The sequence below is a fragment of the Oryzias latipes genome, chromosome 19, assembly GCF_053564925.1.
Source record: "Oryzias latipes strain Hd-rR chromosome 19, Olatipes_Hd-rR_3.1".
NCBI lineage: Eukaryota > Metazoa > Chordata > Actinopteri > Beloniformes > Adrianichthyidae > Oryzias > Oryzias latipes.
In genome coordinates, this window is record NC_136255.1 from 25,030,001 (window position 1) to 25,049,811 (window position 19,811).

General features: G+C 39.9%; 1 protein-coding gene and 1 long non-coding RNA gene across 3 annotated transcripts in view; one reads left to right on the forward strand and one right to left on the reverse strand.

Annotated features, from left to right (window-relative positions):
• shisa9a (shisa family member 9a) overlaps positions 1-19,811 on the forward strand; it is a 70,733-nt gene that overhangs the window by 45,278 nt on the left and 5,644 nt on the right. The window contains exon 3 of the mRNA XM_004080197.5: positions 7,696-7,842. Coding sequence (XP_004080245.1) covers positions 7,696-7,842 — 147 coding nt within the window. The remainder of the gene's footprint in view (positions 1-7,695; positions 7,843-19,811) is intronic.
• Positions 1-19,811, reverse strand: part of LOC144987758 (uncharacterized) — a 148,277-nt gene that overhangs the window by 42,939 nt on the left and 85,527 nt on the right. The gene's annotated exons all lie outside the window — the stretch shown is intronic.

The window sequence follows — 19,811 nt, forward strand, 5'->3', positions numbered from 1 at the left end:
ATGTATGCCTAACTGGGTGTCGTTCCACGTATGTCTAACGGACTTTTCACGCAATGTATAACTTTTATATTGCGTATACGGCGCATATATCACGTTCAAATTACGTAATTGACGCCCAAATCTTTAATGATTTGCATATAAACAACACGGTTGATGTTCTACGTTAATTTATGCGTTCTTTGCGTGGTTTATTTGTATTTCTGTGGTTTTGACGTGGTTCATTTGTGAAAAATTCACATACAGACCACAACTCTTCTCAGTTTTTCCATGTATATTCTCATATGATAAATTTGATCTGTGCAATATATAAACTTACATAGTTAGACAACCTTTAGTTAAAGGAGGTAAAGAGACATAGAGGACCTTTTCATGATTGTCTTTTCATTTCTTAACCTCTAGAGCATCCTCCAAGCAGTCCCCAATTGCTGCAAACAATGTCAAACCAATAAATAATACAATGATTTTATTTTTATTTTAAATGCATAAAAGCAATTAAACAAGAATTTAACACATCATAAAAAAGTCAGCTAGGTAGATACTAGCTTTAGCTTTAAACTTGCCAAGAGGGTTGCCTCTCTAAAAGCTGTTAGCAGAACTTATACGTGGTTCTCGGTACCAATAGCACACATAGGGACTAGCAAAGTTAGAGGGTGCAGTACCTGAAAGTGACTTAAAAAACAAGAATTTTAATAAAAAAATCAAATATTCGACTGGCAGCCAATTCAGTGAGGCCGGGACCGCGGTTCTATGCTCGAACTGCTTAGCAGCACAGATAAATCTAGGAGCATCATCCATGCAAATAGAAAAAAAATGTCCTAAAACTCAGAAGGAGATCAGCTTCTCCTCCATGTTGGTTTTTGACTCCACCTACTGATCGTGTCATCAACGCGTCACTGATTGGTTGATGTGATGTAAATTCTCTGCCAAACGTTTAGATATTTGAACCCTCGGCACAAAACGGGCAGCTCCAATCTAACGGGACGCCACTGACGCACAGATCGCACTCGGTGTGAACGCAGCTCAAAGGGTTCAAAGGAGTCAAAGGGTTAATAATGGAGGACAGCAGCAACATTTTCACATTAGCTTCCACATTAATCCATTGGTGTTTATCAAGAAGAAATCAAAATCATTTCGAGCAGAAAGTTTAAATCTATTGCCTATTGTTTGTTTTCTGATTTACTGTAGTGTAAATGGGCTCCATGTGATTCAGACGGAGGATCCAGATTCTTCACTTTCACCAACCTAAACAGCATCTTTACCTCGTCAGATGCTTCTCCTCTCAGGCCGTGGGTTTTTTATGAGGTGTTATGCTGTATCTGAATGTGGGCTCTGTAGCATTGACTACCACAGTCAACAGCTTAAACAGTTGCTTGAGTGGGTTGCTATAGCTAAATATTTGCCGCCACCTTTTTAAAAAAAAAATTTAAACGCTGTTTCACTTTTTTCTACAACTTTCTCACAGTACGTACTCTTACACTTGTTCAGTGTCAGAATGAAAGCTCCGGCTTTCATTCTTGGAACGCAGCAATCAAAAGCAGCAGAACAAAAAATAAAAACATAAAAATGAAAAATAGAAGCAGAAAATTACATAAAACAAAAAGGGCCAAATTTGATCCTGTGGGTTCAGGGTTAATAACATTTGCTTTCTGAATTTTTATGTTCTTAAAGTTAATTTTTTTTGTTTGCAAAATAATCTGTTAAATTTAGCAGAATAATCTTTTTTTTTAAAGCGTTTTTCATTGAAAACGTGAAAAAAAACGAATTGTTTTTGTCCAATCTTATTCTAAACTCTACTGATTAAAGTGTGAATGTTTTTCGTGAACGGTACTTTTTTGTCAGTCGGTTTATGGCACCACGCCATGACGACACAAAGGTGACCCTCTCATTTATAAGGAAGCTAAATTCACTAATGTCTTCCACGAGCAGAAAAAATGCATTATGGGATGAGGAAACCTAGGCCCTGACATCTGCGGCTTTTTTGAAAATGCTAAAGCTGTCCACCTGCCTTGGTCATGACTAAAATGAATCAACTAAATTCATGAGAGCGACGGCTCCCGCATCCCCATGCTTTAATGTGGTTAAGCTTCTCATTCCTGCCATCTCTGCTCCCTAACAGCAGCTTTGCTTCAGTGAAATCCACTTACCTCTTATCCAATCAGTGTTTCTCAAATATATTCAGATCAAATCGCTTTGTCTGAAAATCAGGACCTTGGACGTCTTTCTGCCTTCCCTCCGGTTTGGATCTGAAGTTTTTCCAATCTGGTGCTATTTGTAATTTGTTCTTTCGCTCCCCGGTCCTGTCCATCCAAGTGTGTGCTCTGAGTCAATGCCAGGAAGAAGTGTTTAATTAATCCCAACGCAGCTGGCTTTGCCTTGACAGTTGAGCTGCGCAGGTTTACAAGGCCCCTGAGTGCACCTCAGCGCTCAACAATGCGCCGCCGAGATAAGAAAAACCTGCTGCGGGAAATCAATACTTTTCTGTTGTTTTCTGCTGTGCCTTCCCTCCTGCGTCTCTACTTGTCCTGCTCGACTCCGAGTCTCGCTCCCAGTCTCTTGCTCCTGCTTGTCAGATTATCTAGTGGCAGCATTTAGGCTTTTAACCAAATTTATTCACTTACCAAGGACACCTTGAGCCCCAGAAACAGGAATTTGCAATTATCTGGCAGGAGCAGCGCAGCAAGAGAACGATTCCTGCATCGTATTTTAGCCGTCCAGCCGTGCTGCCAAGTCCGACTGTGCAGCTACACTAAACGCTGAAAGGCCGTGTCGATCAGCCACTACGTACTTTTAGCGCAAATTGCACGGATGAGAATTAGTCATGTGTGAGTTTACGTGGAAAATGTGAGAAGAGTTGTGGTCTTTACATGAAATTTATACAGATGCATCAAGAATGAACCACGTTATAACCACGGATGAAGTATGGATAACCACGCAAAGACCACGTAAACCAGCGTAGAACATGAACCGTGTGTGATTATTGCGCTGTTCATATGCACTTCATTAGTGATTTGTGTGTCAATGGTGTAATTTTAACATATGTGCGCCGTATATATACACGATTTAAAAGTTAGACACCGGTTATTCATGAAACGGCTGTGGAAAGCCACAAATTTGCACATGCATCTCACAAAAATCACGCAAGATTTACGTGATTATTGCTTAAAAACTACATAAAATATGTGCAAACTGCGTAATTCTAAACCGACCAAAAGTTTTGAACTTCTTGAAACCAAAATTATTCGTAAAGACCTGTCAGCCAAAACCCTCGACGGACATCCGTGCACATCGATGAATGAGGAACGCAAGAAACACTTGTGAGTTACGTACATTACGCACGTTACACAAACGACCGACATTTCATATGTGGAAAATGCACAAAATGTACACAGTGGCTGTGTGATGCCGCCTTTGATTCTTTGCATGTTTTTAAGAACAATTCTCACTGATTTTATTAAAAGACAAGATCCTTTTCTACTTTCAGATGCAAAGATGTTTTGAATATTGAAGCAGCAAACAGGAGGGGACATGCTAGTCACTCTGTGAGATTAGATGGTGATTTTAAGAGTCTGAAGTGTGAAAACATCAACAGTAAACCTTTGTTGCATGTGAAAGTTTGGTAGTTTGAGAGAAAAATCCATTTTTTTGGTTTGGTTTGCTTCGGCCAGGCGGTTTGTGGTCGTTCCAGCTCCAGATTAAGACCAACATTAAAAATGTTTATGCTCATCTTTGATAAGATTATGTTTACTAAATGCTTTCCTTTCTACTTGCAATTGGAAATAAATGCACCTGTGCAGAATTCTGATGTTGTTGAGTCACATGATTTTGACAAATATTTTCTCCCAAAAGCTTATTTGTTGTTCGAAAGAATAAAGCAGACGTAGGAAAATAAGTAAAAAAAAAAAAAAGAACCCAGAAGAATTCGGAACAGGAATGAGGTTTGACTTTTTCTGAAAGACTCAAAGGTTCCCTGTGGAGTGACAGCTGCACCGTTTGTACGTGAAACCAGGAGAACGAGGTGATTTATTAGGAATGTGCAGGTTTACATAATAATGTGCTGAACACAGATCTGCCTTTTTTCTGCACTGACAACTATTTCCAGCACTAAAAAAGACATTTTTAAATTTAGCTTCATTAAAATTTATGTAATAAATTTTATGATTCATTAAAATAAAGCAAAGAATTGTGTATATTATCAGAACAATATATGCAGTATTGTTTTTAATATTACTTAATGAAAGCAGAAAGTAAAACCTATGGGACTCCAGGTCAGAGCCCTGTGGAACCCCGCCACTGATTTGGAATCTAACAGACAAATGTTCATTTAAGCACTGAGATTTACCCATAAGGGACTTTATTTACCAAAACATTTTTGAATAGAAGAAGAAAACAAAAATAAAATTACAAAAAATAAAATGAGATTATGAGAAAAACATCAAATTTGCAGACAAATAAAGTCATGCTTACTGATAAATGCAGTTCCACATTTACAAAAAAGTTATGCAGATTCCACAAGATTCGTCCGCAGTGCGACGTCCATCCATTTTTATCTGAATTATCTTGTTTAAGTTGCATGTAAAGTTGCATGAAAAAACATGATTTTTTCCTTGTAAAATTACAACTCTGAAGCATAAATTAACAACTCTATTCTCAGACAATATTGGATTCTATTGCATGATTTATTCTCAGACAATTTCTCCCAATAATTTTACTCATAACATTTTGACTTTTTTCTCATAATGCAGTGACTTTTTTGTTACATTTTAACAGGTTTCTCATCGGTGTATGACTGTTATTGTAAATGAAACCTTTTCTTATATTTTGTGACTATATGTTGGTAACATTTACTTTTTTCTTATAGTCGTATATCTTTACTTGCGTATTGGCTTTTTTCTCATCATCTAGTGACTTTATGTAAGTAATTTTTTCTCTCATAATTATCCTCATACGACATTTAATTTTTTTTTATAATTCTTGTAAATTTCTTGAATTCTTTCTAATAATTTTTCTCATACAACTTTGCCTTTCTGACTTTGACTTTTACCCCTTGTTCTCATATGTGCATTTGTTTTTCTACTGATGCGTCTTTGCATTAATTTATATTCTTTGTCCTTAAACCAAAAAATTCTTGATTCTTATCAAACAGAACTAGTGGCATTTTCCAAAATAAAAAACATTTTTGGAATAAAGATTTAGTTAAAGTTTTCGCTTCCTGCTACAGTTTAAACAAATCAAATCAAAGACTTTAATGTGCATTTTGAAATGAAACCTGTATACACTATTTAGCATCTTTCATGCTCCTCTTTCACTCTTTGAAAGCACCTGTGTGCTGCAAGGTTCAATCAGTTGCAGTTGGGTTTTGTTGGATTAAAGTATTTAGAGGTCACATCCTCGTTTGGAAAGAATGTGCCGCAAGCGTCAGCACCAACGCCGGCGTGGCGTTTGTGTGTCTGTGAAAAGCTGAATCAGAAATGTACGGATCAAAGGAGGATCAAAAAGGCTGCAAAGAACCAGGAGTCCTGAGCATTCGAGTCATCTCTTTGTGAGCACCTCTGCTACTTTCGCACAAAAAAAAGTATTTACTTTGAAACTTGGACTAATACATATTTATTAGACCTTTTGAATGTCTGTGTGATTTTTTTCTATTGTATGAGAAGTGATACAATCCTGACTGTGAGGCTGGAAGGAATAGAAAAGAGACACTATTAAAGAAAGAACAGGAAGTAATCTTCAACAATAACAGCAATTATGCACTTTCAAATTTAAATAAAAAGCAAGACAAAACACAAAAAAAACAAGAAGACTGACAGAAATAAAAACAGGAGGTCCCAAAAACGATTAACCCGGAACAACAGAATAAGTTCATCGAATCAAGAAAGACTAAACTTTAAAAAAAAAAGATTCAAATGTGCTACTTTCAACATGTTCCCAGTAGTCTTTTAATTATGATTATGCCGTTTTTAGTTAAAGAATAAATAAAGCTGTGTCGTTTTCTAGGACATAGTTTTTGCTGAGCGGTAGTGATGGAACACCTCTGATCGGAAGTCTGCAGGTTCAACTCCCGCCCTGCCCGCCCATGTGATGAAGTGTCCTTGGGCAAGACATTGAACCCCACCTTGCCTCCGGTGGAAGGTTGGCGCCAGCGTTCGTTCGGCAGCTGAAAAGTGCTATACAAGTATACGTCATTTACCACAGTTTTACGATTAAGACAGATTACTTTTTGCATCAAATATTCAGCACCAAATGTCGACACTGGTCATTTCCAACTGATTCTGGGTTTTTTTTCCTCCAAATTTGTTGTCCTAAAAGGTAACAACTTAAATGTGTAATGTTAAAAATGCAAAAACTGTTCTTCCTAAAATCACCCCCTCGTGTCGCGCTACGTTGTTGCCCAGGGTAACATGCACAACTTGCAGCTCCTCTGGTCACATGACTGATGGAGCAGTTCAATATGATGTGGGGCTGAAAACACAGAAATAACCCAAAATATCTAGAAATGACACGTGCACTTTTCTTTTCTTATTTATTGATTAGCAATAACTGAATAGAGCAGTCGATGCTAATATTGTCGATGCATGAATATCTATGTTTTAACACCAACTGATGCCACCATCATAACAGTGTGGTAGCAGTTTCTTAGAAATTTTCGGCAGAGTTATGACAGTTGGCACAGAACAACCCCGCCCCCCATGCCGTCACCCATAACCGAGAGCTCTTTGTTTACACTAGCTAGCTGACAGCTCTTCACACCCGATGCTATTTTGAGCTTATTATTCTTAAAAAAATAAATTAAAAAAAGGCCTCCATCATCAGAAAACATTTTAGAAAGACAATTTTCATCGGGGCGGGCCTTTAAACACCAAACTCTCATTAAATCTTTATTTTCTAACCCTGAAATATTTGCGATGAGTCTTATGTTTATGAGGAATAATCTAAACCTAAAAAGTCAATACTTTTTAAAGAAAATATTCTGAAGAGTTAATAAAAATTGAAATGTAAAATTAAATTAGCAGAAATATAGGCAAAGGAGCCGATTAATAGAACAATCTAAGCTAGAAAAGCAAAATTTTTATAGAATTTTTTTTTAATGAATTGAAAATTGTATAAATAAGCTAAACTGAAACATGTTTTTGTATTACATTTGGAGTTTCAAACATTAAAGTGCAAAAAATAAAATAAAGATTTGTTTTACGTCCATTTTTTGTGTCATTCTGTGTTTACACGTGTCTATCTTTTAAACTCACAGAGGAAAAAACAGATCCATTAAATCTGTGAAGACATCCCTGGAAAAAACGTGTTTTTTTCACGAACAGCAAAGCTGTCCGACCGTAAACAACAACATCTGCTGGAGTTCAATTTTCAAACTAAAACCTGTGAGTTCTGCATCCGAAAAAGGGATTTCTGCTGCTTAGAGAGCTGGCATGCGTGACACCAATTCTGCTAGAGTTTCATGCGACAAGCTGCAGGGTTGCATCCAAAAAGGCAGCAGGGCTTCCATTATGCTGCAGCTGGAGAGCCATGGCAGAACTCCATCATCGTGTCATAAATGAGCAGCTGTGGACGTGGATGAGGGCTTCTTTCTTGTTTTTTTTTTACTCTTTAGCAAAGCGTTTGACCAGCATATGCCGTGATGCAGCTGCTCATCACCCGCTGCAGTTGGAGCACGGATGTAACCTTGTCGTGTGTCTTCGTTCACAGAGGGTGGCCAGATTAACAACAATGTGGCAGCAGGCGCCAGCGTTGGCCAGCAGCACCCCTACCCCGCTCTCAGCCAGCTGGCTCACGTCTACGAACAGCAGCAGCAAAACAAGGATCTCAGCAAGTACGCCTCCCTGAAGGCCGTAGGTGAGTGTCGCTGCAGATTGATGGATTTAGGACCCCAAAACAAAGGGCAGCGGGACGTTTTCCTCGCCCTTTGGGGGTCCTGTTGATGGGGGTTTGATGTCGGTCAGCTGCTCCGAACATCCTGCTTGTTTGAATAGAATTCTGTTTCTTTACCTGCAGCCATCTGCTGTGACAATTTGGGGTCAAACAATTTGGGGCCTAATCACATTTAAATGAAAAGCCAAAATGAGTCAAATATAACAACTAATCACTTCCTTATTAAATAAATGATGAAACGTTTACAAAATAGAGGCATTCCAACAAAATTACGTTTAAAATGTAGCCGCTTAGTGAACCGACATTCATGCTCAGGTCAGGGTTATTTAACAGAGTGGACCTCAAAAACTGCTTTTAATTTGAAAAGAAACTGTAGTGAAAATCGTTTTTGTTTCAAATAAATCATGTTTTTGTTTATATATATGTATATTTATAAAGTAGCAATTTTCTATGTTGCTCAAAAGAAACTTGTATTAAAAATTGTAGTATTAGTATTTAGATTATTTAGTGTTTTTAAATGCCTGAATCTATATAAAAATAAATCACTTGTGTTTTTATTGCTGCATGAAGGTACAGCTGGAGATGTAGGGTTTGATGCATATATGAATCAATAGGCATCATGGTATTACATACTTCACAGTAAGTTTAACAAATTCTACATTTTTCCATCATAACTAATAGCACTTTTACACAACATTAGGCTTCATGCTACGGTCACAAATACAACCGTGCGATGGGGAGCCATCACCAGAAGATTACCTGCCTGGTCAGATTTGGAGCACACATTATAATCTTGTTAGTTTACAATTGTACACATTTTTTAGACATGTCTCTTAAGTAGCACAGGGAGCCCCAGCATCCAAAATGAAGGTCCAACCACAGCGGGAGTCTTCGTCTAATGAAGTGGGGCAGCAGTGGTTCAGGCGGTTGAGGAGGTTGGCGGTTCGATCCCCACTCAACCCCAGTCAACTGTTGTATTCAATTTGCGAGACACTTCCTTCTCCCTGCCTCCAGTGTGGCTTCACTGATATGAATGTGAGAGGGGCAGTACCTCCGTCCGTCTGCCCCAGGGCAGCTGTGGCTACGTCAGTAGCTCACCATCACCAAGTATGAATGAGGGGTGAATGAATGATGGACACACTGGAAGCCTTTTGAGCGTCTGGAAAAGCGCAGATAAATCCAACCCATTAATTAAGCAACAAAAGCATCAATGCCGTCTCCCGATTTGGACCCCCGCCCCATGTCAACAGCAGTGGGACGGCAGCATGGGGCCAGGGGGGCGGCAGTCTGAAATTGGCCGATCATCAGACACAGGACCTTAGACCCCCTCCTATCAGTCAGAAACCGCTCAGCTGCCTTCCAGTCACTTGACTGCCACTGCGCAACCGCCAAATGTGCTCAGGCCCCCCAATGTCAAAAAACGTCTTCCTAAAACCTCCACGGCTGTTGCCAGGCACCTGAAAACGCAACTGCCGCCTCCGGAGGACAAATGTGGCGGCAGCCACCAAACGAATTTACCTCAAAAAACTGCATTTAGCTGGTAATACTGAGGCATTTTGAGATATATGTGACCAGTAGTCTTAATACACGTTAATTACACATTAATAATTATACATTAAATCATCTATCAGTTCATTTTAGCTATTCTCGAGTCCAATTAATTAGAAAAACACTTTGAAAAGAGATAAGTTCAATTATTGCAATTAATGTACCAAATATTTCAATATTGATTCACATAGAAGCTGCATTTATGTCTGCTTCGTAAATCCAGATCTGAGCTTTTTAGCTTTTGTTTTGTTTTGTGGGGCTTTTATTTATTTTTGTTTCCAGTAGAGACCAAATATAGACAGAAGACCACATCAAGATGCTTTCAGCCGAGTTTGATTGGAAAAAAATTGTTCAGATTTCCAGAACGCCAACTTTATTATGTGTTGATGTGAGTCCCCGAGGATCAAAGAACAAATTGATTTTGAAGAACTTGAACGTTTCATAAAAATATTCAACTCGGAGAAAACAATCATCACAGAAAATGCAGGCAATTTCTCAGAGACACAACTCGAAGAACGTAACCCGTCTGACTACATTTCATCTCACCGCACGCACATCCAGCGGATGGAGACGACTGCACATGAATGAGATGTCAGGAAAGAAAAAAAGGCTTCAGAGGCCACAGCATCTACAAAATAGGACAAAAAAAGACCAGACTGGACCCACCAAAAGAGCACCAAGAGGATTCTTTTGGTTTCTTCCGTTTTTGGTTTCTTCTTTCTTACTGCACCTTTAGTACCAGCTAAATATAAACTCCTCCTAGGGATTTTTAACTATTGCCCCATAACCCCTCAAGCGTTATTAGGAAGTAGTGACGGGCGATCCCACACTTTTAAGATTTGACACCGATTACTTTTTGAATAAAATATTCAATACCGACAATTGCCATTAATTCTTAATGGTTAATGGTATTTTTTTCTTAAGCATATTTCCGGTAACCCAAAAATTATATACATGTACCGACAAAGATAGGCCAGATAACTTTATTGTGATAGGTTCAAAATACAAAATTCAATAGTAAAAATGTAAAAAAAACTAAAGAACACACTATCTTTAGCTTTGGATTGGTGTTTTTGAACATCAACACATTAAAATGTTCAGGTTTGAGAGGATTTCTCTTCTGGCTGACCGTGTTCTTAGAAAACAGCCTCTCCACTGGAACAGATGTACCAAGAGTTTCTGACATATTTCTTTACTTCACCCAATAGTGGAGGTGACCTCTCGTTTTTCTTTCCGCTAAAGCAAAAGCTCCTCGATCCCTTTTTCCTCCATGTGTCTTGCGCATTTTAATGTGTGCATCTCTGTTTGAATACCTTTTACTGGAACATAATGAAAATGTAATAATTCAATCATTGGCTCAAGCTGAACACAACAATGTAACATTCAATGTAAACATATTAGGAATGTGGGCGTGGTTAACAAAAACCTCCATTGCCAAAGAAATTTTACTTTTGCCGATGTAGGTACCATAACCGTTCGTCCTGCAACAACCGTTTGGGGTCCTGGGACTAGTGCTGACGTCACATTATGTGACTGGGTGTCCGTTGGTCCGATGACGTGTCAGATAGGGATTGGTCTGGACAAATTAGGATACTACCATATGAGAAGATATCATGTGGTCCGTTGTAAAGTAACAGAGCTCCAACATAGAGCGACATTATCTTTTAAATGTGCTTTAATTATTGTTATGATCATTATCAACGGTTTTCGGACTGCGCTCAGAACCCTTCTCCGAACCGCACACTATGACAAAGCACCTTCCCTACCTCAGAGACACGGTTCGCTTGTGTGGAGCAGCAGGTTCATTCTAACAGCCACAGATCTTTTTACTAAGTGGGTTGTGGCAAAATCTCTCTGTAAACACTACAAAGAATAATGTCAGACACAACTTATGAAGGAAAATAACTTTAGGTTACAACAGGAAACATGAAATGAAAATATGTAGAGCCCGAGCAGATCTACGTAGTTTGTCCAAGTGGGGCTACCGTAGTCTGACATTATCCTCAGTCGAAAGGACCCCGAACGGTTATGCAGGCCGAATGGTTAGGGTACCTACACCGGTTCTTCTAAAACTTACTTATGCAGATTTACCTAAAATCCTTGAGCAACGGAATACGCAACGGAACCCCACGAGGATCAATATTCTAGTTTTTTTACCATTGTGGAGGATAGTGAGAGATGTGTAAAGCATCAAGAGGGGGCGCAACAGCGCAGCTCAGGGATTTACTTCATTGATTTGTTTTAGTAACAATTATTTTAAAAAATACCTATTTTTGCTACTTCTTTATGAAGCACTGAACAATGACAGGAGGAGCAGGAACGACAATAAACTAATAAATGCTCAAACGTGACCAAAAAGGAATAAACGAACCAGAAAAATACCAGTAAAAGCAGGAATAAGGGCGGTAAAACAGACAGAATGTGAAAACAAGACTCTTTAGAGTTAATTGACTAAAACAGAACCAGCTGGTGTGACGCAACTGAAGAGGAAAACCAAATCTGATCACAAAGTTAGTTTATAATCAAGAGAAAAGCTAAAATCCTCACCAGCAGTGAAGACATCTGTTTCCAGTTTCAAGTTATTTTTAAATTAAAGCTTCATTAATGAACCAGAATCAGCACTTTTTTACCCCATAATTTAGTAATTTTTTACATACATTATAATCTAAAACTTTTAGTTGTGTATTTCTAAAAGGTTTTATTTCTTTAATGGACCTTCTTTCTTGGATGGGAGCCTCTAGGATCGTTAGAATCCTCCTATTCTGTGGTTATCTTGTGTTTTTGTCAGTATGCTACACTTTGTGCTAGCATATGTGTCCGTTTTAACTTGAATCTGCCGTCACAGCGTTGGTGTACAGTCATATTTTCCCAAATTCCCAAAAGATTCACCAAAAATGATTCTTTTCAAACTATAATTTTTCCGTCTGCTCCTGATTCACAGGGATTTGAATAAGGAAATACTACAATTTTCCATGCATATGTTCTCCATCATCAGAAAAATGCCACAGGAACACGTTAAACACATCTGAGTGGTTCTTTGAAGAGGATATGTAGCTAAAGGATGAAAATAAACCAAAATCTGAATCTTTTAGACGTCTTAAACGGATCGTTGGCTCCACGTTGAGCACAGGCTGTGAGGAAGTCTCATTGAAATCATTTTAAAGCTTTTCAATACAAACATGCCTGATGTGGACACACGTGTGTATTTTGGCAATAAAGCCGGAGTGTGGAGCACAGCTGGACTTTTCCTTTCTTTTAAAAAGGCAGAGCAGAGTTTTTGGATAACAAAGCGCTGTCCAGAACCGTTGAATTTAGAGGCCGGTCACTGATTCCTGATTGGTTACTTGAGGCAGAGAAAAGTTTGCACAGAGGATGTGCTGATTGCAGAATATTCAGCTGCAACGGCGTCATTTTGCATCATTTTTCTTCCATTTTCTGATCATCCTTCACCTTTTGAACCATGTCGTTGACTTCCGCCGTCATACAGAGCTGCTGGTTGGCCCACGAACTTCAGAAAGTCCCCCGCAGCACAGAAAACTCCCGGGGCAAGCTTGACTGATGTCAATCCCGCTAATTTATTCTGGCCATTTAAAAAAAAAAAATGAATTAAGCTTCCAGCCAAGTGGCTTTCATCACAAGCATGAAAGAGAAGGAAGGTCACGTCTATTATACATAAGAAAAAGCAAGTAATTGGATTTAAAGGCCACTTGGTGTCTGACTTCCTGCGGTCAGCTGTTTTAAACATTAACAGCACATTAAAAAAAATTATGTCTGACTTAGGATTTAAAAAATATACAGTTTGTCAGAGAGAATAAGTGGAACTGCATTGACCTCTGAGATAGGAAAGGATTGGCCCACACACATATTTGTGTTTAGAAAAATCTCTTCTTTTGGTTTATAGTCTTTTAGCCTGTTGGTTTATTAATATTTTAATCTAAAATAAATGTATAAATATTGAGGTTAAGACTGAATTGTAGACAACCAGCACTGCTCGCAACGGAAATTTTTAAAGGTAATCTACATGTATGGCCACTAGGGGCAGTATACATCGCAGAGGATTCAGGAAAGACTTAACCAGAATTATTTTCTCTGCATGTCTGTAAGTTTTAATCCAAACATCTCAAATTTAGGTCTTTGTGTGTTTATGGAAACGATGTGAAAAGCAAGAAAACACATTTTTTGTCGTTTGTTCACAATTAATGCAGTAATTCTTTACGTGGCAATTTTCTGAGTCTTTGTCTCACGTTGATTCTCCGCCGGTTTGGCTGCAAATGATGCTGTGAAAGTGAAGCCGTTTCAATGGGGAAAATTGAGTTTTCTTGACGCTGATGAACGAAGGAGACAAACAAACGCGTTACTCAAGCTAACTTGAGTTCAGACGAACTCCACATCCCATAAATCCTTCCTGCAGAAGCGTGTTTTGCTCCAAAATGTCTGGAAGTCACCAGGCTGGTTATTTTATTCGGATAGGATGAAATCTAATCCCCCCAATGTGAGCCATCTACTTAGATCCTGAAATGATGTCGTTAGTTTCTTTTGAGGCTCGTTTTTGCAGGTTGAAATGAGTCTTGGCAGTTCGGAGGTTGTATTCAGAGCTGCTCATTTTTCTCCCTTTGTCGTCTTTGGAGCCTTTCAGACGACAACTTCTCATTTCTGCCCTTTTATAACGGAAATGGCCTCCATCTGCCCTCCACCATTCCTCTTTTCTCCGCCTAGTTTGCTCTTTTAACCTTTAATGTCCGGGATCCTCAACTCCAACCTTCCAAACTTTACTTTTTTTTCCCTTTATCTTCACATCTTTACCTTTTTCTTCTGTTTTTTTTTTTTACCCTTCTTCTCCACCTCCTGGAGAGCCCCCCCCCTCCATGTACATCCATCCGTCTACGCAACGCTCATCAAAGAATCATTGGGCGGCTCTAATCGCCATCTTATAGCTGCTCGAATCTGATTCCATTTCTTTGAATGAAAGGAGCTCTCCTCTCTTTGGAGGCTCACACTTTTAGCTGATGGATCTTGATTTCCATGCATGCTATTTAAAAAAAAAAAAAAACACCTAGAAGTGATTAGAAACCAGAGATATGTCACCTCAGATTGCAGGGAGTGGCATTAACTGTGGAAATGTCACCCAGAAGTGGCGGCAAATGCATGTGTGAGCAACGGCCGAAAACATTTCACCGCCTGCCGACCCAATTAGAAACAGAGCCGAGCCTGAGATCCCAACCATTTTCCTAAACCCCCCCCATTAGCGTCCCTCAAGCGCCCCCCCCTTGCCAGTTTGCCTCTGCAACTTTCCCAACAGTCTCATCAGCCACTCTTCTGTCAATCAATAACCATCTTCCCTGCCCCAGTGTGCACTCATATAAGGTCACTTTATTGAATTCAGCAGCCAGGGCAAGAGTCTCCCAATAAAGGTTCCTCCATACACGCCTGCAGCTTAGCCTGAAGGGGGGGGGACGCGGACTCTTGCAAGCACAAATGACCAATTATAACGGAGACATAACGTACAAATGCTTTGCTGAATCTTGCAAAGGTGCCCTCTCCTCCATGCCTGTCAGCGATTCAGCTTTTCCCACTAAAGGTAGGCAGAGGAAGCTCCTCATAATTGGGGGGGATCACATTGTTCCGTTCTATTTATTTCACTTCCTAAGTGACGCGACAACCAGTCGGGGCAGCGCTTCTCATTCTGGTGCATTAACAGTTTGTAGCACGACTATTAACATTCCTCACATCCTGCAGAATGCACACATTATTCATGTGATGTTTTTACACACATCCCGAATGACCTGATAGTCTGAGTATAAGATGAATAAAAATGTCACATCGCTGCTGCCTTTAACTTCACGACTTCTTACATCCGTTCTTTGAAAGAGACCACATTGAAATTGTGCGACTTTTGGCTAAAAGTTACAAAAATTGTTTATGAGGGAGTTTCTGAAATTCTTGTAAAATAATTGTAAACAGTTCTGAATTTTCCTAACTGAGATGGCTTCACTACCAGGCTGCTTTTCAAATTAAAGTCTCCAGAAACATTTTTTTTTTGTCCTAAAAAATGTAAAACAATTAAAATCTGGACCTGCAAGAACTGCGCAATAGTGGATGTTTCTTGAATTTGCTGTAATGTGGTCAAGTGTTAGTTTTACTTATTGGTTTTTAATATGGTTTTAACACTTAATATTGTGATATTCTTGTTTTTATTGACTGATGCACTTTTTTATTTAGCTGTAAATGTATTGGTTATAATTTTATGCTTTTAATGAAATAAAATTAAATGAAATTTTATGTGTATAGCCCAAATTCACAACAACAGACGTTCGATGGTTTTCGTATCGGTAATTGAAAAAGTTAAACATATGATCAAAAGGATCATGAATACATAGAATTCAATAGTAAAATACTAAAATGAACTAACAAAATGAGTAAGCTATACTGGCATCCCTGCCCTTAGACCCCCCCTTCACGGTAAGGAAAAACTCCTAAAAAAACGGATTACGGAAAAAACGAAGAAACCTCAGGGGTGCCCACATGAAGGAGGGATCCTCCCCCAGGACGGACAGGTGATTTACCAGAACTCATAGAGAAGAATTAACGTATCTAACTCTACAACTACATATTCAAAGTCCAGCAGACGAGCTTCATCTAGATGGAGTTGGGGGGGACAGTCGGGGGCGCGAGTCGAGCCGGAGACAGGATCTACAGCCAGGTGTAGGAGAGGGAGCAGAGACGAGGTACTCGGTCAGGAACAGAGCAGAGACGAGCCAACTGGAATCTGGAAGCACTCCCACTCCCCAGGGGTGGGAGTGGAGAAGGAAAGACGGACAGTACATGAATCGCACTGCACCAAACAGAGGCATGGAGAACTAAATGATGGATAATGATCAAGAATAGAGAAGAGAGGGAGGGCAGAAGTAGATGAGAAAAGATGACAGAACCCCAGTGCACCATAGGCTACGTTCACACTGCAGGGTTTAATGCTCAATTCCATTTTTTGAAAAAAAATCAGATTTTTTTGCAAGGCTGTTCACATTTCCAATGAAATGCGAATTTTTGTGATTTGTGTGACTGTGAAATGACCCAGAAGTGACCCGCATGCGCAACGGTGAACGGTGAACAACGTCACTCGTTAATTGTGGAAGTAGCTAACGTTAGCAATGGATGTCAACAACAGTGTTGTCAACAGCGGAGCTCTTTTTGCATTTTAAAATTTATTTTCACAAAGGAGCAGCACATAACAATCTTCTCATTTTAAGAAGACATTGGAGCCAGGATCGCCTGTAACCACTGTTGTGGAATGGGGATGTGTATGTGCTGGGGCCACACGTCTGTGTGTAAGAGACAGGAGAGAGCGCGTGCAGCAAGGTAGGGAATGGGGGGGGGGGCAGTGGGGGCTCGCATTCATGTTGTGTGTTAAGGAGGAAGGAGAACAGTAATAAAAGAAGGCTTCCCCCAGAATAAATGCTATGGACTCTTTATTAAGCCGCTCTGGAGAATGTAAGGGTCCGAACGGGGAAGTGAACCCCGAAGGAGGATCCGCCTTCGGTCCCCCGCACTTCTGATCCCGATTGGATAGGGAGGGAAAAAAAGTCATGCCTGGAAAGGTTCAACAATACACTCTGCCATGTCGCTAAAAACAATTTTCATAAACCGCCCGGTTGCGATGAGAGCCCTCGAGTTTGGCCTGAATAGAGCTCTCACCCCAAATATGAATCCAATCGGTGACCTCGCTTCCCTTCCACTGACTGGTCTCAGCAGCATCGTCCGCCATGGTTGATGTTTATGTTCTAGTTCCCGCCTACTTCAACGCAGAATTATGAAGTTTGTAGCGTCTCAATGACATACGGGCCGGATACATGTGGCCTGGCTGTTCAGACGGAGGTCGCATTTCAAAAGATCGGATACGTATCGGATTCAGAACAACATACCCAAGTGGCCTGGGTTGCATTTGAAAAGATCGGATCTGTGTCGTCCAGACTGTCATGAAAAGATCAGATACAGATCGCATAGGGGCAAAAAAAAAATCAGAATTGGGTCGTTTGAGCCTGCGGTGTGAACGTAGCCATAGTTACCCCAGCTTCAACTTCTAGCAGCTACTAAAAACAAATTGTTATTGTTATTAAGTTTAATTTAAACACATTAACATTAAGTCAAATAATCTCTGAATACTAACTAGTCTGATAATAAGCTTTTTTAAAGACCAAATGATCCACCTTTTACTTATTTTTTTAGTCAAAAATGATTTTTAGTCAAATTATTATTGTTTTAAAGAATGAATGATGCGCTGACCAAGGAGGTCTTTGAAAATGTCCGGTGTACCCAATGACAAACTAAAGCTGCGAGCAGCAATGTATGGTCCGCACTAACTCTCGTACTCGCCCTCACTAACCCCCCCATTGCCCCCTTTTTTATTACCACTCAGAACTGGAAATGACAAAAATTCATAAAATAAAATAAAAACTTTGTTCAAAATGGCAGATTTTCTATAGTGGCTTTATCTCCATAGCAACCATTTCATTTTTCGATCATCTGGGGGTGACGGACAGGTTTATGTCAGTTTTAGAAAAATCAGCAAAAGTAAATTTTTTCATTTCCTTGGCAACGGATGTGTTTTGTTAACCATGCCCAGATTTCTAATATAGTCATATTGTGTTTCATATTATTTTGTTCAGCTTGAGTCACCAACTCATGTGTTAAATTTTCACTATATTCCAGTAAAAAAATGTGCGAGCAACTTGGGAGCGCCAATGATGCTCGAGGAGGCGATAGACTGAAATCCCTGATGAGAGTTTAATTTGTAGCTGGTACTGAACGTGTCGTTTTTTGTTTTTTGTTTTATTCAAGACGCTGCCCTCTTCCTGAGGTTAAAGGTCAATAAAACCTGGGTTGTGTTTGTACACTGGACTTAGTAAAAACAAGTTTTCTTTTTCTATATGTGAAAAATGTGAAAATCACCAAATTTAATACTGTGCCCGTTGGGTCCTGTTGCCATCCCCTAATAGTTTAAACTTTGAATATCACCGACACGTGGGTTTCGGTTCCGTTAGTAGTTTCGTTTAGCCCCATAAAGGTTTTGGTCCTGTAATTATTTTTTTGATGGTCTCTCCCATGTGATGTCATCATATTTGGGGTGAGTTTTTGCGAAATGTTTGCTGAAATGCACCATAAGAAAGAAAAATTGCAAAAACTATGTGATCCTTGCAGCTCACTGTGCAGCACAATCATCTGCAAAATATTACCAGTTTTTGAGGACAGAAATGAAAAAAAAGGACTTTAAACTACTGAACTGCATAATCTTGGCAGTAGGTAATCTAATTGCCTGAGAAATAGGGAAGCAGCCTGACACACAGGTCTAACCCTAATAAGGGCTTTACTGGCACTGAGGGGCTTCAGAGGAGCAGTGCTCATCTCCGTTCCCGCTGCATAATGGGAGTCTCTGTGGGACGCTGGCAGAGCCGTGCGGAGCCCACGCCGCGTAACAGCGGTGCTTCTCTTTTCCGCTCACGTCCGCCTCTGAATGTTTGCGCTGGAGGCCTGACTACCTCCAGATTGATTCACCTGTCGCTTGAGCAGGCCTGATCCCCAGAGGCGGTCCTGCAGCAGGTCTCTGTCTGCACCCACGTCCCCGCCTGTGCCTCATTTCTCAGCCGCGCTCATGGAGCGATAAACTGGATTTATAGTTACAGCTGCAAAGCAAACTCGCTGGGAGTGTTAACTTTATCTTCAAGGATGTGGAGGCAACAAGGAGCTGAAGAGTAATGACCGGACTGTGAATGGACGGAGGAAAAAAAAGCTGCTGGGACTAATATTTGTGTTTACGAAAGATTTAAATCCCGGAAACAGCACAGCCAACACCAAAGGTTGAAACTAAACAAACCTGATGATCATTTGAGGTCGATTTTATCTTTTCTTTTCTTTGTTTGACTTGCAGAAAACCACAATCTTTCCATCCGTTGTACGTCGCGCTCACACTGAATGCGTCAAATTTGCACCAGACACCTCTCTTTCGCTGCTATACACACTTGTCCAAAATTGTTTTCATATACTTCATGCTTCCAGATGTTGTAGGAGGAGCCACTGTCCAAGGTTTTTAGCCTCATGGCAGCATTGACCGTATATCTCAGTTACGATGCACGGAAGACACGGATGATATTGGGAGATCAGGCTAATTTATTATGAAAAACTCAACAACAGTGTCGGTAATCACGTCTCTACTTGTCTGGGTTCATGACGTCATTCTGAGACTGTCTCAGTACGGCTAGCTTCCCCGTCCACTGCAGGATGACGGAAGCGTTCAGCGGTACTTCTGTCTCTCTGTGACCCAGTTTAACGACTCAGTCCTAGGAGGGAAAAAATAAAAGATAAGAATAAAATTCCAGTAACTTTTTATTATC